Source organism: Strix uralensis, chromosome 7, assembly GCF_047716275.1.
Source record: "Strix uralensis isolate ZFMK-TIS-50842 chromosome 7, bStrUra1, whole genome shotgun sequence".
Lineage (NCBI taxonomy): Eukaryota > Metazoa > Chordata > Aves > Strigiformes > Strigidae > Strix > Strix uralensis.
In genome coordinates, this window is record NC_133978.1 from 34,145,301 (window position 1) to 34,166,955 (window position 21,655).

Here is a 21,655-nt window from a genome sequence, read left to right on the forward strand (position 1 = left end):
ATTTATAAGAGAAAATAGAGGTACTATTTGTGGGATCCATAGGCTTATTAGACATGTTGGTGAAACTGAGAGCTACTTAGGCATGATACAAATTAACAAAAGAGATATTCATCTCTGGTATCTTTAAGTCCAAAGCGAAAATCTGGGGTTGAAAGAATTTTCCTTGTCTTGTCCCTTGTCTATGTAGACACAAGAAAAACGACAATATGTTCATATCTAGAGGAAAATCCCATGGAAATAAATCTTTCTAATTGTATTATGGTTCTTTGTGTCAGTCTTAGATTCAGAACATTTACTTGCTTCTTCATGATCTACTTACAATTAAAATATATATCGTTTTTATTAATATTCTTTGTTGAAATTAGTCTAAGATGCATGGTACTGTTTCTTCAGAAAATACTGTAGTTCATCTTTTAAACATGAACTCTAATCATTAGAACATACCATTTGATTAACATCTGAAATTACTTGTGGGATGGAACTTTATATTTTATTGTGGTTTTGCTCTAAAGTATGAGTACTTTCAAGAATATGCCATAAAACCAAACAAATAAGTTTTACAGATAGAAGTTCTTCCATAGGTTTGCAAACTTGAACTCCAGCAAAAGAACGTTGCAATTGTCTTAAGTAGGTGATTTGATTAATAGAAGGTGGAAAATGTAAAATCATTCCTTTGGGGTCTGTTTTTGCGCAAAAATGATCTATCCCATCTTGAGTTTAGGGTTATGCAAACCATTTAATTATCAATAGGCATATAATTTTTTTTTTTTTTTTAAATCTGCTTCATATTTGCTGTACGTTGAAAAAGAGAAATAAAGGCACTACAGTTTCTTAGAAAAAATTGAGGTAAAACTTTCCTGATATGTTGTGATCAGGTTGTGGTTTTTGATTGCATGACTTTCCCTTGACTGTAGTTGTTTCTACAGTAACAAATGCTGCTAATGAATGCTGACACCTTGAATGAAAATAATTGAAGTAATGCAAACTATAAATGCTCCTTCAACAAACAGGTTTTTAACAGGTCACAAAAGGTGAACTCTGTTGGAACTGGCATGGTTTTTTTCTCTCTGTTCATCTCCTGAAGTATTGTACTTGTGAAAAACATTCTGGAAAAGGCAGAAGTTAATCTGAATAGTAAATATTATTTGAAGGGAATCCAGCCTGCATTTAAAATAAAGATTGAATATAGAAAGCTTTTTGTTTTTCACACAAGGTATTCTTAAACAATTGTTTATGCTTGGGATGCAGTTTATATTGGGCCAAAGGAATCTTCAGATCTTTTTTCAGATTTTATCTTTTCTATGCAAAATAAAAGTTACTTTGGCATTAACAGATACTTTGACAATTTTGTCCACTCTGTAATTTCTCTTCCAATTTTGTCACACTTTTGTTCCCTAATCTCTCTTCATTTTTATACAGTATTCATCATGACAGTAAACCAAGTTAAAGTTTCTTAGAATTTAAAATTTCTGCTTATATTAGACAAATGGGAAAACATTTCTAGATTAAACTTCAGTAGTGAGTCAGAGAGTTCTTTCTCTCTTCAGCTTCTTGTCTTTCCACGGTCTCCCAGGCCAGAATGTAGGTTTTGTCCTGATCCAAACACAGTGTTCTGCTTAAGCTTAGGCACATTTAGATTTCCTCTCTAGAGAGGAGATGGATGATAGCACTCAAGGAGTCTAGTACACTAAATGATATTCTGATTCATTTATCAAGTATCTTTCCTGATAATTTGGGCTGAGAAATCTGAAATCTCTGCTTTCTGTACCAAATTCCAGAGCTCCTACATTTTAGAGGTGTGTTTGCATAATGGTGCCCCCTATACCTATTCCTGTAATGATGCAGTATCAGGCACATTAACACCATTATAATACTAAAGTTTATGTTATAGCTTTCCCCCAAAATAAAAAAATAATAAAAAAATGAATTCTTGATTATCATGAGTTGCCATGTCAAAGTTCACAAGTTAGCTGTGAAAGGGAATCAGAGTAATTTTTTGTAATTACTAGTCAAGATCAGATCTTAAATGCACAAAGATCTCTAGAAACAATTATTGTAACAGGCTGGGAGTATAGTTAGATAAACACTTTGTGCAATTCAAAGTCGAACATTCTGTATATCTTCAGTTTGATAATTATACACAATGAAACACTGACAAAGACAGGGACTTAAGGATATTTGAGGATATAACTTAAATATTAAGTACAGTTCTTAATGTTAGCAAAAAGTAATTATAATAATTATAGGCTCTATTTCATGCAAGTGCGAATGTGTGTATGTGTGTATATGCTGTCTTAGAGATAATTATTAAATCTTTGTGAAAAATTACAATAAAGAGTTGAACTAATGCATGTTCTGGTGAGGCTGTAAAAATGTAGCTGAAAAGAATGTTTGTTACTTTGTCTTTAAAGTAATTTGCTTTGAAACTGTTTTATTATGCAGCAGATTTATCTGTTTTTTTTTTTTTAAATTAACATATGCATTCCTTTTAATACTATGTAATGAAAATAGTTTAAATGTATTAATTTTAAGCACAAGATGGTTTTTGTCATTTCTAAAACCTTGTTTCATTGTTACAATTAAAATGGAAAATGGTGATATTTAAAACAGTTGACTGTAAAGAGGACAATTCATGTTAATATGATTTCTTAGTATTTTGCATGTTGTCATTGTTTATATCAAGCAAGTTTTATGTGGATACTTCTATTAACTTTACTTTGATAGAAAGACTATATGCCATTGTATTTTGACACAGGTAAAGATTTGGGGTTAGTTGCTCATCTCACTTCATGGTAAATGCAGGTGTGTGCACACTAGACTGAAATTACACTTGAAACTAACCATCTGTGCAGTCATAAAGGCCCAGCCTAAAAAGAGCTGTTGACTCTGAAAATGTTGTAATTTACTTCTGTTTTATTTGCAGATTGCCTTCTCACAGCACAATACTATCATGGATCTGGTGCAGTTCTTTGTCACCTTTTTCAGGTAAATTGCTTTTTCTGTCTTCTGACTGAAATCATGCTGATTCTTTTCCATCAAACATATATCTTAACCAGCTTTTTAATCTTAAGAAATGCCTGCAAGGACACCTTAAAACTGTGTTCTCTAATTTGCCCCAGTGGAGGATCCAGGCCATTGCCCTGTAGCTACAGGCAGCTGCTGGCATCTTTCATATATTTGGTGGTACAGTCTTCACATTTACTTCACAAAGATTAGCTAGATATGTACTGTATATTTCAGTGATTAAGAGAAACCAGCTATACTGACTTAAGCTAGTAATTTATGTGTGTGTGATTTTTTTTTTTTTGTAAACTCTTTCAAAGAATTATTAAAAATGATGGTTCTGTTCAATAGCTTGTTATTTTTAATAAAGCACCCCAAATCACTACTAATGCTTTCAGGAGTTAGAGATTAATTGTGAAAGGCAGTAGGTGATACATAAGATTTGGTTGTGGAAGCAAGGCAGGAATTGCTTCAACTGCAAATGGACAGCTATTCTAGGATCTGAACAAAACTTCACTGAAAGACTTCTTAAAAGTTAGCTGTCTTATAAAATGTCACAAGCTTGAATATAAACAGATGAGTTACAGTGCTTTGAAATCTTGCTGTGAAGATACTCCCCAATAACCATGAAGTATTTGCAAAATGTGAACAGAGACAGACAACTATGTTCGTCAGACTGTCTGTATTTCTAGATCTGCCATGCATTTATTTCACAAGTTCACAGCACAGCTTTTCTGTCTGCTTTAATCACTGTGCTCTGAGGAACTGTACTTGAAGAATCAGACCCTTAAGTGCTGTGAACAGATCAACTTCTGTTAATTTCTGTTGCCTGGAAGGGGGCAGAAATGAGCAGACACTGAAGTCTTCTGTACCCAGTGCATTGGCTAAGGGGAAGTGTTTTAGTAGCCGATGCAAAGCATCCTATTTCTCCTCATTCACCACAAACAGAGCAATAAAATGCTGATTGGCAAAAAGTCAGTCTAGTAGTGTTCTGGGTTTTTGGTGTTTGATTATTGTTGTTTTGTTTTATTTTGTTTTTTTCTGGAAAGACAGCAAGATCTAAAAAATGATGATGCTCATGCAAACCTTAAGAGGACAAACTCCTACAGAAGAAAGCAAAATCTGTTCAAGTATGATAAAACAAAGGGACCCTGTGACAAATAGTAGAGGTAGACTAAAAGCAGTTTGTTTCTGTTCTGTGCCCTGAGGCAGACTTAGAAAAGGTGAGCTATAGACTCTTTGATGGTGAAGCCATCTCTATAGATACACTGCATTAGCTCTCTTGGTGGGATTGTCTATCTGATGTGGTTTGTTCTGGGTAAATACAAACTCACCATGATCTTGATGAAAGAAGAGATCTCTCTGCCTGAACAGTAAGCTAATTGGAAGCCAAGGCCAATGTAATCCCCCTTACAGAGAGAAGGCTTGTAGGATAGCTGGCAGCTATGCTACCACTGCTTTTGACTCAGCCCCAGTCTAATTGTATAACCAAGGCTTTCAGCTGGCATTCAGTTCAATAGAGGTTTGCAGCTATCTGCAGCATAACGCTAATGATCAACCTTAGGAACCTAGTTGCAGAAATATGTACAGAAGTCAGGAAATGCTGTGAGTAGTGCATTTCAGTAATCCAAGCAAGTCATAAAAATTAATGACAGGGCACCCTCCAAAGACACGTATAAATCACGCTAAGGTTAGACGGTTATGATGAGAAATAGTGTTCATCAAAATAGATTTTAAAATCTTGATGTAAGTTTGTATGGTATTCTTCTACAACTGAATTGGTATTAAGGTGCCTGTAGACATAGGCAGGATGTCTAGGAGCTGGTGCTCTCATACTGTGTTTCTAAGAAAAAAATAGAAACAGAAAAAATTACACACAGTAGATTCCCAGTTTGCAAAGCAGAACTTGAGAAGAAAAGGGAAAGGAGAGGAAGGGAAAAATAAAAGGAAGAAGCTTGAATTGTTCTGAATGAAATGGCTGCATGAAAAAAGTTATTTGATTGCACTCTGTTCCCAAGTTGATTAACTCTGCTAGGAAGATTAGCCCAGACCTATTGCTTGGCTAACTGGCACTTTCCAAGACACAAACCAGTACCTTCTGTGAGGTTTTTTTTCCAATGTTATGCGCAGAGGCATGGAGTTTTCATAGGTGTTAGAAATCCATTTATTTTCTTATCACAGAACCAAAATAATCATGCATAATGTCACAGCAATACTCCGACTTGTAACTGCTGCGAGTATAACATCCTCACTGACATCAGAGCTAGCAAATGGTCAGTCCATGTGAATGATCCAAAGAAGAAACTGTCAGGTTGTTTGTCACTGGATTAGTAGTTACAATGTATTGTAAATAAATGTAGGAAAAATACTATGTGTGTCCTTCAAAAAAATGACTGAGACATTTAGACTGAAAAGTTTCCAGTCTAGACACCATTAAAACTTTCAGTAGTTATTAAATTGGATGTTGGTTCTACAGGATCACTAGTCTAAACAAGCTGCAGAATGTTGCTGATAGGAAGATGTAGCAATAACTAATTTTTTTTTTTTTCCCCCAATAGTGGACAGTTAGTCATACCCAAGGAAGATAGCAATACATCCTCTCCAAAGCGGTTAATAGTGTTAAAAAAGGGGTTTTTTTCTGGATGGAAATGTGGTATATTAAAACAGTGACAAGTTATGCTGGAAACGGTAATAACACAGGTCATGTTTGCTAGCATTATTGACAGAGAAAATAATTGTGTTGAAAGACAAATTTGAATGTGCTTGATAACAAAACTTGTTTCAACCTGCTTTGATAAACATGCATTTGCATTTCTCTCATCTAGTATTATATTTTTCATATTTCTGAGCACATGGTATAACCCTGTCCACTCTGGTGGCCTAACCAAACCAGCAAATAGGCTTATTTGACAATAGCATTTTTTTTAACAACCATTCAAACATATAGTTTAAAACTGTTCCTTTATAGGGTGTTTCCGAGTAAAAGATGAGATGCATTTTTTACTGCTTGAATCAAAAACATCAAAACAACAAACATTCTTAGAATTTTCCCAATGTATCAAGATCAGCTATTTAAAAAGTATTCTTTTGTAAGGAATTTATTCAAAACTATACATAATAAAGAGCAAAAGCTATGATTAGATCTGTAGGTAATGCTTGATCTACCAAGATATTGTTGTACATCCTGGAACAGAAAAGTTATAGAAATACGAATTCTTTTGAAAAAATAATATTACAGAAACTATAGTGCTCCAGACCATGTTACTCATAGTGAAAAAAAGAACCCCTATTTAATTTAATTCTTTTTATTCTGGAAGATTTCATTGTATCTACTGATTCAGTAAACTTTTCTCTAAGAGTAGAAATGCAATCAGATATATAAGAGTAGTAGCAGGTTCCTAACAGTTTTATAGAAACTGTGGCATCTGTGTTGCTTTAGTCAATGCTTTTTAGCTCATGCCTTGAAGACTTTTAGCCGTCACACAAATTGAGAAGTGTGTGACTTGTTTTTTTTCCACCTGCTTTGAAGCAGTACAGATCTTATTAGAAAATTTCACAGGCAGCAAATATGAGTGATCTTACTTCTTATACTGAAGAAATGCAGTCCCCACAGTTAAAGAAAGTCTCTTCCTGTATTACCCTGACCAGTAAAACACTCAATAATCTAAAGCCTGGCTTTTTTTCCAAACTGTAAGTGATAAAGGAGTTTTCAGTGTTTTCAAACCTTACATGAATATATTGTTTTAGCTGAATAGGTAGCCAGGACATTTTAGGCATTTAATAATGGGTAATGAAGTATCTTTAGTTTCCGAAAACATTCATTTTTTTCTTTAGATCGTATTCTATCATGCATAAAATTTGACAATGTTCAATATTTGTTAGCTTTTATTACATATCATTTGAATAAATCCAGAACTGAGAGCCAAGAAGCTCTTGATTTCTAAACCTGCTTTTAAATAAAATTATGGTTAAAAATTTATAACAGTGCTCATGCATTTCTTGGAAAAACTATTTGTATCAAGAATCTGAATCAGGAGTTCTGGTAAGAAATGCAGTTTTGTCTCATAATCAAAAACCAGGCAAACATAAAATCAATAGGTAAGCTATTAGTATTTTTGTGATAGTTAATGATATGCAACTGCTACTGTCATAACTATTTTTTTAAAGCCTGCTTCAAATACGTAATATCAACCACTAACTAATCAGGGAGTTTCTCTGAGTGTACATCTTCTTTATGGTCTCAGAACGATTCCCGCCATTGCCTCTGGTTTGGCTCTTGGGGTGGAGCTGCCAACTGGTGGATTTTATGACTGGCTGTAACGGTGCATTTTAGTCACTTTTATAATATCTCTCCTTAGTACTATTAATTACAGAATTTCCAATTTGTAATAAGTAGAGCAGTATTAAGAAATATGGATACTTTAAAAGTTTGAAAATCCTTCTTGTGTGTATGCTTTCAGAAATTCTATGAAAATTATGGTCATTTAGGATCAGGGGTACATTCTTTCTGATAAATCTTTCTGTGAGCACTACAAGTAAGAGAAAACAATATTTAAAATATACTTAGTGTTTATTGCAGGAAGAAGGGGTGGGCATTTGGTTTGGGATGAGGATGAGTAGCATGAGCTACAATAAGAATTGTAGCAGATACTGAAGAACCAGATTTATCAGCCCCATATGTGTATGATTGTGTGCCAAAATCTCAGAACAGTCACTTCAGTTGCATTTCACGCAGTGGGAGTGGATGGCAGCATTTCAGCGCGTTGTATCAGAGCTCCCATGAGCTTCAGGACCTGAATCTGCCATTCTTGGTGTAAATTCGCAATGGGTGAACTCCTTCTTTTTACTGTTATCCCTTGGTGTGTCTGCCTGGGTTTGTGTTTGTTGTTTTAAAAATAATGGATGATAAATTAATGCTAGGTTTTGGCATGGTTATGTTTATGAGATTGAATATTTATCTCCATAAGAAAGACAAAATGCAGTGTGTCAGGATCAGGTCATGTCCACCATGGCTGGGTTCTCAGAAAATGAAGAAGTCTTATAGATCTAAGTTAGAATATTTTCTGGAAACATGAAAATCAAGTTATCTTAGCAAAATGGATTTTACATTTGGGGCTAGAATAAAATTGATTTTTACTTAGTGATGCATTAAACCGTTTTTACCTCACTTAGAAGCAAATAGTTGTTTGACTTCCACTGGGACAAGCATGTCTATACTGCAGTGGGCAATATGAGTTGTTTTTTTTCAAAAAACGTTTGTTTTGAATTGTGGAATGTATGTAGCTTTGTGTCTTCCACTCTCTAAATCACCCAGAAACTTTGTCATCACTGTAGAGTTATTTGATATATTCGTATTTTCTGAGAAGGCAGTCACTTGTTATTGGCCTGCAGGCAAAGGAGATTCCCCAGTATCACTGGATCAGTTGCTCTTCAAAACAACTGATGTGTCATTTAATCCCTTGGTGAACAGAACTGTTTTCCATTGTTTCATTCCTGTTTTTCTCCTTTCTGTGTTCATCCTTTGAGTCATTTGGAAATGCACGTGAGTGTACTAGTGCTTGCTGTATTTTGATTTCAACATACACTGTTCCTTAAAGTACAAAATAGTTGCTCAGCTTGTATCTGAAGATGGCTGATATACTTGTGTTATATATAGCAGATATGGGCTTTTCCTTCCTTCCAGTAGGTATAGTTAAAATTTTTAACTTCTCACATCCTGTATGTATCAAATACAGTGAGAGCTGTTCATTGTGCTTGGTGAAGTGCTTAATCCCAATTTCTTCTCAGTTCATAATAGCTAGAAACAAGTTCTGCAGTTGCTTAAGTGCAGAGGGGAGTTGTAGAGTGAAGGTTTGGGTGACAGTCACATGATTTGAAAGATTTATTTTCTTTTTTTTTTTCCTAGTCTTTTTTAGAGAAAAAAAAAATAAAAAAGAAAATCTTAAATTGCACTCCTCTTTGTGTATGGTGCTGTAGCCTAGCACTCCAAAAAACATTTTGTCACTACTTCTGCTTTTATAAACTCTCATTGGAATCAAAGCTGCTACTTATGTAGTAATGTTCACTGCAGAGGTCTCAGAAGGTGGCACCTGAAATATACTTCCCAAGACTCCTGAAGAAAGTATGTCTTTTTTTGAAGACTCAGTACTTTTCAGGCTCCCTTGCTCTGAGACAGTTCTCTGACGTTCTCCTTTCAGGGATGTGTCTTTTTACAGCTGCATTGTATTTTGTTTCTGAAGAAGCATCATGGATAATTCATATGGTGTTCGTGTTTTGATTCCCTACATTTTATAATGTATTTTCTTAAATCTGATTAGTCAATTGTTTTCTTAGACTAAAAGAATGTTGTCGCTCGCAGCTATTTGTCTTCTAGAGTGCTTAATCCTGGTCACTTTTTTATGAAACTCCAGTCCACAGTACTTTAAACAAAAGAACAAGAGCAGGTTGTCATCTGTGATAAATGGACTTGAAATTTTGCTTTTGTCGTTTTAATTCAAAAGAGAAGCAATTCTGTCTTCTTATGACAAGGTATATGTAGTAGTTGCAAAGTTAACTTCAGAAGTTTGTTTCCAGATGTAAGTGTATAGTGAAGTGGGGCAAAAGCTGATGAAGAAAAAAATAACAAAAAATAAAAGAAATAAAAAATATTAGGGTTTTCCTTTAGGCAATAATGTCATTGTCCATTATAGCATGTGACAAGCAGCTTTCTCAAGCACTCTGCCAGTCTATCTCTGCAGACGCAGTTGGTATGGCATGCTGTGAAATGAGTGACATCGAAGAAATGAGCAATCTGTTTAATGGCAGTAGAGAAATATTCAGGGTCCTTGTGTTCAGTTGTAATAAATCACAGAAAGAGGGAAAAGAGAGTGCTAGACTGTGGGTTAGGCTGTGGATTTAATAGATACCAAAATAGTAAATCTAATTAATACTTTTGAGAAGAGACATCTGAATTAAAAGGAATTAATCTAATGAGCTTTTTAAATGGAATATTAATAAAAATATTCCAGTAAAATTTCCTGGTAGCAAATGAAGCAATTTTTGTGGAAGATACTTGCTTTTTAAATTTATTTATTGGGACTCAAGCCAGGGGGGCTACAATTTGTCAATAAGAAGCAAAATTATGGAAACTCTGCTGTGGACTCCAAAAGCCGCACTAAAAATTACAAATTAAAAAGGAGTTATATCATTTATTTAAACTTTTAAATCTGAATTTAATCTGCATATGTGGCCAATTATGTTCTATATCATAATTAGTTTTCTATGTTTTCAACAATTTTTGTGATATTTTAGGAAAACACTCTATAGTTTCAAAATTATACTTCTTTCCTTACATGTCTTGAGGCTTTTCAGTCAAAATTCTAATTATCAGGTTGAGGGGAATCAGGAGTTTTGTATTCTTTATACAGTACAATTACAGAACAATAATGATGCTTCTTTGCCCTGGAAATCTAAAAATCCTTACTCTGTCTTCAGGAAAATTTCATGTTAATACGGCTTTTAAGAAGGAGAGCTATGACTTTTTTTACACCTATCACTTCAAATATATTTGCCTCTTTGGAAAAGGTATTGGAAATGTTATGTAATGAAGGGAAAAGTTCTTCACCAATGTATGAAATTTCTTTATTATATTTTAGTCTAATACACAAAAAATTGCTGACATGACTTGGTGAAACTCTAAATGTATTTTATATTTCTGTGATTTATTATCAAAGGGCAATATCTGCACTAGAGAAAAAGTACAGTGAAAGAAAAGAATGAGGGGAAAGCATAAAAAAATTTTCTTGAAGTATTAATCTCTTGGTGTGGAAGGCTGCTGAAATGTGGCATTGTTTGGCAGTCCTTATTCCCTGAATTCGCTAATTGATCATGATTAGAATAAATGAATAGCTTTCTCCCTTAATTTTAAATCTTAAATTAGCATAAATCAGCAAAATAATTGCAAAAAAACTGAAGTGAAAGCACCACTATTTTGAAATAAAACCATATTCAATTTCTAATTATTCTTGAAAGTTACTGCAGAAAATATTAAATTCTGTATTTCATGATTTGTATGCAAATTTAATGGACATAGATTATTTTCTTTCCTCTTTAGATCTGGGTTTTTTATGTGCAATATCACTTGTTGAGAGAAATATAGAGTATTTCACCCATGAAGGGCAAACCCATAAAATTATATGAAATATGATAGTCTTTTCTATGAGTAAAAGAAACATAATCACACTTTATGGTTGTGACGTTCTATTTATTCTATGGAGATTAATTTCAGTTTATGTTAGATTAAGCCCCTTTGATTGTAAATCTTCTTTATTTGCTGCTTCAAAGAGGTGAAAGGAAGAACTGCCGAGAGTTAAAGTTCATATCTAGAGCTTTATTGTGTAATATATTTTAGAGTCCTTTTAAGTGGTTCACTTTTATTTGATATTGTATTGGCAGAACGAAATGTGAATGTTGGTCTTTCGGATAGCTTCCTGATGTACTCTGCATCCTTTTTCCCTTTTTAGTTGTATATAAAGGCTGTTTGCATAATTGATCATTCATTCATACATTACTACAGTAGCTTCTGGTATGGCTTGTGGTATATTTAATATGAAAAGACATCTTTATGTGTATATATATATGAACTATGTATGTAGGAAAATACAAATATAAAAATATGTATGTGTGCATTATACATCGTATAGTTACTTTTTAATAATTATTTAATGTAGTTGTTTATAACCCCCCTACATTCTCTATAACATTTCGACACATATATAATGAAAAAAAAATTTTTTTTTTCATAATCATTTTCCTGAAAATAACAGATTCCCCACTCAAAAACACTTTGTTCTTCCTTACCTTCAGGAAGTAGTGTGATGTTTCATTGCACATCAAAGACCAATAAACCCAGGCTTTGTAGGGGCAGTTGTCAGAGATGATTTTAAACTATTATAGGATTTGGAGTTTATGCCTCAGGAAATGAAGGATTAAGTTGGTTTTCTACATTTTATATATATTAATAAACAATTTTACAGGGATGTGGTAGCTGTTGTTACTAATAAACTAATATGTTTTATATTGATATTTCATTGATCCTGCTTTACTTTATAATATAATTTATATAAAATGCAGTAGATACCATTGATAATTTAATCTCCCTGTTTTCACTTAGTCATTCAGAGCTTAAATTGTGAAGCTTTATCAATACCATTATTGAAGTTTTAGTTTATTAGTATATTTAATTTTGCTGCTCTTCCTCCTCAGCAAAATTATTTTGGTTACATTCTTAATAGTAGTTTTAAATTTGTTCCTCTAGAGACATCTTACAGTGTGCTTTTGGCAGTATGCTGCTTTTTTAAGGTTCATTTCCCTTTCATGTATTTCTCGTAACTTCAGTAGAGCAGTTCAAACATTCTGTGCCACAACATCCAGTGGTCCTGTGGAAACCAGTCAGAAAGCTCCATGGCACAGGGTTACTACTTTAATTTGCCCATGACCTTTATTTTGGTTCCTCTGAAATGCTGCAGATCTCCACTGCCAAAACTGGTCTCAAAACAGAAAGGCTGCTACCATCAAAAACATTTACCACAGCCAGTAGGACACCTAAAGGCAACAGGCATCTTTTACTACAATAAATCTTCATTATTTCAAAACAAGTTACACTCTACATGCAAAACAGCTGGAGCATCTCAGCCTGTCCATCTAATCCTTTGTTTATAATTTGTTGTATACACAGGCATGCATTGTGCTACTAAGTGTCAGTGTTGGGGTGAATCAGTCCCTAGATGCCTACCATGAATACTGTGCTGCCCCACTCAGTATAGGTGTTCTGGGTAGAAGTACTTGAGTAGAGACAGCTCATAGACTTTTCTTTGATTTTTGTTGTTGTTATTTATATTGCTATTTATCTAAGCAGTAAAAGGATCATTCTATAACTCCATTCTTCTCCCATAATACCTACATAATTTTATTTTTATGTATGTAAAATATTCACATATATTTCACATGGGTATACTTAAATTTTTTTTTGAGTGGAGTCGCAGTGTACATACATAAGTGGTCCAGGTGGCTGTGGTGCAAACTTCCCAGATATTTTGGAAAATAATATCATTGGGATATTTCAGACTGACCTTGTGGAAATAATAGTGATCTTGGATGACAAACGTCATTACTTATTTTCTGGTTGTTGTCTGGCTGGGCAGCTACAGATGGCCTGAAGGTTAGTTAATGAGAATTCCTAAAAAAAGGGAAAAAAAGTACAAACCATGCAACAGAATCCAGCTACACTGGATCGACAGTATCATCTCATGATCACAGTCAGGTTAGAGTTGTGCAGGAAGCATCTAAAGGTAGTGCTGCCTTTGTGGAGTTGAAATAAATTGCTTCATCTGGGGTTTCAGAAGATTGAGCATAGCTGTATAAAATGTGATTTCTTAAAGGGACTTTGCTTTGAATACTCTTTAAGATATAGCTGTAGCACAGGTCATACACTAAAAAAATGATGCTTGGATCAAATACTGCTGAGGATATGAAATTCCATGCCCACCTGAGTACTACTGATGTAATGTCAAGTTCTGAGATTTAAGCACTATGTGCCATTTTAAAAATAAATTCACTGAAGAATTTTTGCTCATGTCTGAATGTGCCTCCTGCAGTGATCGGTGTAGTGATGCAGTTATGTGACATCTTCAAAGCTAGACTGTGTCTGAGATTTTAGTAGGGCTCTTTTCTTTATAAGTTACAATATCCCTGTGTTTTCCAGGTATTTTTCTCAATAAGACCAGGGAATAAGACTATTTGTGAGGAATTCCTTTACAGTCTTCCCGCCATAGTCAATAATAGTCCTTCAAGATAGAAGCAAATTTTCATCTTCATATCCATCTACTCTGTGGGAGATGAAATTCTGTAGAAAGATCTGTTACTCTGATCTGCCAGACTTCTCTTTACTTCACAAAAACTTCTAATCTCTGATTTTAACATAGAGAAAACCAGGAATTTATAATGTGGGAGTAAAGTCCCCCCTAACCTATTGTCTCTGAAAATATGTCATTTATAAAGCTCAGGATCGTCAGCGATCAATGTCTCATCTACCAGGGAAAGAGAATGTGTTGACATATACTTTCTGAACTGAACTTTTACTCAACAGCCCAAGCACTCATTCTGTGGCTCCATCTCAGTCTTCCTTCTTCCTTTTATTTCATTCTAAGTGAGATAAGTACCAGTTACATCTGTTTCCAAGCAGAAATATTGTTTGTGTGTGATTCTAAGACAGATGTTATGAAAATAGTAATTGTAGTATTTTCCTACACCAGGGTAGGAAATTCTTTAGATGTGGTCTTCTGTTCTCCTCAGTTAAAAGAACTGCTCTGATACTAGGTGGAAATCTTCACAAAGGTTTGATGTTTCCTTGGAGTATAACTTGAGTCTGCACTGTTGATAGGCGTTAGAATGGCATTGAAGAACACTATGTTGAAATGCAGGAATCTGAAATCCTTGAATCCTATTCTTTTGGGTTTCCTTTTTTTTTTTTTTTTTTTTTTAATGTTAAATAAATAAATGGAAAAGCTGATAACATTTACAGTTGAGTTTATTCTAAATTCTGATCCCTATTATATACACTGTCAGCTTTTTCTCACCTTAGAATAACTATGTGTTAGTGTTTTCTGCACCTGCAGAGCTGTTCATAGCAATTACTTTGCTGTGTGAACTGCAGAAAAGGGTATACAGATTTTCTATCACCATCTTTAAGAAGTTTTGCATATATTAAAGAAAAATGGCTTCAGTTGACTCTCCATATATGAATGTATTTTTTAATCCATGAGCTAAGGTATTTCCATTATGCCCTTGTAATGTTTGTGTATCTTCTTTTAAAACCTTGGTCATTAATTTTATGAACTGCATCTCTGTGTGCTGTTCCTGTTGATCAACCATGACACAGTAAAACAAATCTGATGTGGATATCCTTTACCTTCAATTCTTACCAAGCATAGGGTTCTGCCTGGGAGATTGGTAGAAGACCATATATATTTCTCTTTAGCTGTTATTCTGGTTTTTTATAAGGTTGGTAGTTGTAGACATGTAAGAAGTGAATTTTAGGGGCAATTATGTGACTTTCATGAGACACTTCATGTAAGATTTATTTATGGGAACATATAGATTTTTCAGGACTGCATCCAAAAATAGCATTTTAATCACTGTCATCTGGATAAGAAGAATTATCCATGTAATTAGTTTCAAATGAACTTGAAAAGTGTTGCTTAACTTGTGTGAATTCCATTTGAGACACAAATAAATAAATACAAATTTGCATTTAAATGATTTTTGGTAATACTTGAAGTTTTAAATACCATCTTAGATAATTTACTTCCTATTCAGGCATTTCTTTCACTTCGCAGTTTGGAAAGCAAGAACTGAGGGCTTGAACCCTTTTTATGGCTTTTGGATTTGAAGGTTCACAGTTGAATTAAATTTCCCTTGGGTTCCTTTATTTCGTGGAGAAACTGTGGAAGAAAAGTTGGAGCTCAGGAGCTATTGCTTTGTTAAAACAACAGGAGCAGGAAAAATCTGACTCAGAATGGGACATAGATCTAAGCTGATGGAAAAAACCCTGCCATATTTAAGCATGTGCAACAATAAAATATATGTAGCTGAAGAGGGAGAGGTTGCAGCTATTAGCTGATCTGCTCCAGAAAATTGAGTGTGGGGTGCAGCCAGTGCATGGAGCTGCTGGTGCTGGTATCATTTCTCACGACTAGCAAGAATAACAGAAGAACATTCCTGAGTCACTTAGACGGTAATGCTGGCTTGGTAGGCAGCGTGTTTCCCTGGCTGTGGCAGCCAGAGCTCTTAGACCAGGAAACAAGCAGTACTGGCTGATATGTCTTCGCTCCCCAGGGTCAGTCAAGATTTATTTACCTGACCCCACACACTGCATTACCATAGACTGGAAGCTGCACATCCTACTCCAATGCTAGCCAAGACTACTTTCCTCTACGTCTTTTCACATTTTAATTTGGAGCTGTAACACTTCATTCCCAGAGTTGTTCAGAATTGCTAATCATTTAAATATTCCTACTTATAACAGTGTTTGCAAAACTGTGATTCAAAGCAATTTAATTAATAATTAAAAACATAAAAAAATTTATACTGCTCTCATACATATCAGACTTCTAATATTATGTTTACAATGCTTTGTACTTCAGATAATCCCGTTGAAATCTTTGAAGCTGCTTGTCATGTGTATATTAGTTAACACAAGTAAGGATGGCTGAACCTAGCACATCATAATCATAAACACAATGTTCTTGTCAAGTACAATGAAAGAAATCAATTGCTGTGACAATAATTGCTATTTGAAGACATGGTTTTAGAAAAATAATTGTTCAATTATTTTTATTTTAGAATTGTGCTTGCTTTATAACATATCAATTAAAATCTGCTCTATTTGCCAATAAAAAGATAGTAAATAATATGTCAGAAAAACAGTTCTTAGAAAAACAGTATATATGATCTCTTAGGAAACATTTGCAATATTAAGTTAAAAATGTTAACTTAGATATGAGACTTGTTTTCTTTGCATGTATCTACATTAAAAATATTTGTCATTGGGTTTTTTTACTATTATTTTTGTTCATGGTTAAAAATTCCATAGTTAGTATGGAGAAACATTAATACAGTGTAGGATCACTGTTAAGATTACTGTTTAGTGAAGTGTACATTTGTGTGTTCTTGACAAAGTGAGATCAACGGGCAAGAGGTTTGTGGATCTAGAGGGATTTTTAACTATTTTCTCACTCAGCACAGCAAGGTTTAAGTAATTAAGCAATAGTTGACTTGATGGCCCAACTCTTATTTTCAGAAAAAGAATTGGGAGGAGCTTTTAAAATATGTGTATGTATACACATGTGGGCAGTCAGTGAGCCTGCTATGCACCTAAATAACTTTATGAAAGTAATCTTTGGGTGCTTATGTCTCTATTAGTAAGCAGTGTGGACAAATAGGAAATCATCTATTGAGTAAAACGATGCTGAGAACCTGACATACACACTACATGCATCTTGTCATTTTTTCACTTTTGACTAGCTCTAGTTTAGTTCCATGGACTGAAGGCCATTTGTGTCTGGAGTGTACATTGCACATCTTCTAGTTCAGCTTCTGCATCATGAGCTCCAAGGATGCTCCACAGTCTGAGCAAAGCACAACAGTGGTGACAATCAGGGAAGTCTTTCAAAAGCCCGCTCACAATCCACACAAAACCAGCCACACAGGCATTCCCCTAGGAATTTGAGGACATGCCTGCCACATGTTTGAGTATGGTGACAGTATGACAGTGCTGGTGTGGTGCTGTGGTGAAGCTAACCAACCATGGGTTTTCTTGTGATTTTTTAGAACAGTCTTGACAAACTGTGCTGCACAGATATGCTGCTCCCAAGGTGGGCTTAACTGGTGATATCTTAGGGACTTGGTGCCATGCTCATCTGTGCAGAGCTACTGTACTTTGTCCCATCGTAACATGAGTAAATGTGACTGGTGCTCGAAGTAGAATCCCACAAAAATTTTAATTTTAATAGAATTCAAAGTATACTAGATTTAAGGTAAAGTTTGGAAAAGTGTTTTGTTTCATCCAATATGGAAATTTATACTGAATCATTATGCAAATTAGTGGCTTAAGTAAAATCATGGAAACAACAATTACTCATTTATGAATGTTTACATTTTAATTTCTCTTTGCATGTTAAATAATAAGAGAATGAGAAAAGAAATAGCAAAGGATAGAACATTTTGTTTTGTTCTGTTTACCTTCCATTTACAATATAGGTCCTTAAAATATTTATATTTAATTCATGAAATAGTTCATTTTACATTACTGCAAAAATAAGTAAATTATTTCATTTTAACTCAAGTACTCTTTTGATACAATATCTAACTTATAGACATTAATATGTAATGAAAAAAAGGAATTTGATGGTGTGTTTATAATGCATTTATAGAGTTTAAGGCAGAAATGTGTCATTAATTCATCTAGTCCAACCATACTGACCACTAAATTTCACAGATTTTCCTTTGTATTTATCTCTGCAATTTGAATTTCTTTAAAAATGATGTACGGGTTTTGTTTTAATTTGCACATACCAACCAGCAACACATCCACTAATTCTCTTCACAGTTTTCACTCTGCCTTCTAAACACAAACCAAAAAAAAAAGAATATTTCTCAGTTATGAGAAACACTGCCCTCTCACTCCTCACCCAGGTCTGTGAACTGCACTAAATATGTCTAAATATGACCTCTGTAAGTTAAAAATTTACTCTGTATATTGCAAAATAGTTATGCAGGCAGTAATTATTCCTTGCAGTTTTCCTTTTCTGTGTTCTATTAAATCGGTATTTCTCTTTTCTTACTACTCAGAGCTCTTCTGGGAAGGTCATCTGCCTAGTCTAGACTTTACTGCTACAACCTGTTCTTCTCTTGCAGCCCTTTCTTGGCCACTTTCCTCTGCACTGGACATAAATTACTTATGCTCAAGGCTTCTTCCTCTTCAGTTCATCCATTCTCTAATTGTTTATTGTCTCTTACTTAGTAGTAAGACGATAACTTTCAATCAGCCTGTAATACACGCCACCAGTGATGAAGTGCTCAGTTTCAAGCATGTTTTTTAGTGTTTCCTCCTATTTTGTTCCACATGGTTTGAAGGGGCAACTGTGCAAACTATGTCATTATCCTCTGGCAGATGATTTCTTTGTTCCAGAGACTACAAAATCCTAATAAGGCTTGGCCTGCTGTGGTTTTAAGTGTATCTTAGCATGATAATTGTCTTATTGAGAAGATTTACATTTAGAAGTGCAGAAAATCATTTGCTCTGTACTCTGGGTCAGCATTTCATAAGCCATCTGCATTGCAAAGGCAGCTATCTGTTTATTCGGGTGTCATTCAGAGTCTCAACTAGAGACTCAGAAATGGTGGACCAAATCTGTGACCATGTGGATGAGTCTGTGTAAGCACATTTATTTTTGGTACTCCCTGTTTACCATCCATCCATTTTCTGTATCTTAGATTATCTGGTCATTGCATCATAGTAAAATCTTTTTTCACTATATGTAACATTATTTTATGATATAGAAAATAAATCATAATAATGTCTGAGTTTAATTCAAATGTGTCTCCTTCCAGCCATTGTTTCTTACCATGTGTTTCTGTGCTAGATGAATGAGAGCCTTGGTATTTTCTCCCCATGGAAATTTATACTCGCTGTAGGCAAGTCACCACTTGATCTTTCTGAAAAGTGAAATGATTGAGCTTCTTACATCAATGTCAGTAAAAGATTTTCTCTAACCTTTGAATATTTTTTGTGATTCTTCTTTCTATTCTCTCCATGTTTCCAACCTCCTTTAAAAAACCGCAAATACCAGAATTTCAAGAACAAGTCTAATAGTATCTGTTTTGGCAATACTTTTTAGAGTGATAAATTCATCTCCCAAGTACTGATTACTACTGCACACCTGAATATTTCAGGTTGTTTTAACTTTTTTTTGTTTCATCATCCCATCAGCAATTAATACTGAGTTGGTCATTCTCACTGATCTCTAAATTATTTTGGGAATTTCTTCATTACAAGAGGAATATATATCCTTTGCTCTGTAAATGAGGCCTGGATTCCTTATCCTTGTAAATACAACTTAGCAGTGATTGTGTTTAAAAATACATAAATAAATAAATGATTGTTGAAATAGGTACAATTGACCGATTGGCACACTGTGTGATTTCTTTGTCCTCCTTGCTATTAACCACTTCTTTTTCAGTCTTTGTGTCATGCATAGAGCTCTCCACTATTATATATCAGTCTTGTCAAACCAGACTGGATCTGATGCTCTGGGAACCTTGCAAACCCATCTAGAAGTTTCCTTTTCTGATGTTGGTCCCCTTCTGGCAATTCATTTTTTAGCTGTCAGCTGGCCAATTTTTAATTCATTTATTATGCACTGCACTGATCTCTGTTTTACCACGCTATTTGTAATTGTGCTTTCTTTTCTTGTATCTCTGTCACAAGAAGGAGCTAGGAAGTATACTGGGGGACTGGACAGCATCCATCTATGTTTGTCCTGCTGTTATACTGTTTCTTTATGATGTTAATATCTTTATTATGTCTCACTTCCACTCCCTATTGTTTCAAAACTGAAAAGAGCTTATTTCTACTACCGTTACGTTCCCCTAGCCCAGTTGACTGTACTCCTTTATACCTTTTAAGTTCAACATAGTGTTTTTGAGATGAGATGATGGGTGCTTCAAGATACAGATATACTATGGATTTATGCACTGGCATCCCAATACTTTCTGTTTTGTTCTTTATTCCTTTTCTAATCTCTCTTAACATCCTATTTGCTGTTTTGACTGCCACTAAACATTCAGCTGATATGTTCAAAGAACTATCTGCAATGACTTCAAGACCATTTTCTTGAGTGGTAATTGCTAATTTAGAACCTATCATTGTGTATTTGTAGCTAGAGAGTTTTGGTTTTTTCTTGTATACATTGCTTTCAGTTCATTGGCACTGAATTTCATTCTGTTATTTTATTGCCAAGTCTTTCAATGTTGTGAGATCCTTTGCAGTCAGCTTTAATTTTTATTGCCCTAAATAAACCAAGGCTATTATCTCACCCCGGCCTGGAACCAGGTTAGTTTGACAAAATCTATTTTCTATGTCTTGTTTCTCTTCATTAACATGAATTTTGATACTTTTTTTCCTTCTGAGTATTTATATTTAAAAAAAAAAAAACAGAGAAGAAAATAAAATATTTCTTGTTTACTTGCCAATAAAATATCATACAAAAGTGTTAAGTAAACAATTCACATTATCAATGCTGTAGTTTGCAGTGATTTATATTATTTTATCGGTGTGTCTTTGAAACAGTCATTTCTGATTTTGACTTGGCATGTAAACTAAACAATGTTTTGACTGATGACAGGAAAGTTCAGTGTGTGACCCAGCTCCATTGATGTACAGAGTACAGAAGCAATTTAGATGAAGTTTTTCAGCCAGAACTCTCATTTTTTTTCTTCTAATAGCTTAAGAGAATTGTTCCAGAAATTAATAAAAGTGAAGGACATAATTTTCGAAGGAAAGAGATCCAGTTCCTGGTCATAATGAAGCAATCACACAGTGCAAAGCTCGCTTAGTTTCTTTTGTCCAGCTCTCCTGACTGTATTCATCTTTTTCAAATTCCAGGTGCTTTGAGTTCATAATTTTAAACAGAGTTGCCGATATTTCCCTAATTTAGTTTTTTTTGGAAGGAGTATAGAGGAGGATAAGAGTAAATGAGATGCCTTACCCTTACTTCATGCACAGCATGCTAATTTATAGCAGCATGTCAGTACTCTGATGTTGCCCCTAAGCATCTGTTGCAGTTACTAGCTAGACAATACAGTATATGGTAGGGAAAACATTTCAGGGAAATAGTATTTGTAAGCAGCTATTGGTTTAAAAAGATTAAAGGATGTTGCTGCAAAATTGGATATATTCTGGTGGTCAGTGGGGTTTTTTTGTTCTGCATTTCCCTAGACACCAAGTATAAATTCACAGTCAATTTGTACTTGCTTTCGAAGGCGACTGGAGAAAGAGAGACAGCCAAAACCAAATTTTAAAAAGTGAAATCAGTACATCAGCTGGAGTAATGCA

At 34.4% G+C, this 21,655-nt stretch overlaps 1 protein-coding gene across 5 annotated transcripts in view; it reads left to right on the top strand.

Moving 5' to 3' along the window:
* The window catches only part of ATRNL1 (attractin like 1), a 576,314-nt gene that overhangs the window by 263,496 nt on the left and 291,163 nt on the right, over positions 1-21,655 (top strand). For all 5 annotated transcript variants that reach the window (XM_074875364.1, XM_074875362.1, XM_074875365.1 and 2 more), the window contains exon 25: positions 2,924-2,985. In XM_074875364.1, the coding sequence (XP_074731465.1) occupies positions 2,924-2,985 (62 nt within the window). The remainder of the gene's footprint in view (positions 1-2,923; positions 2,986-21,655) is intronic.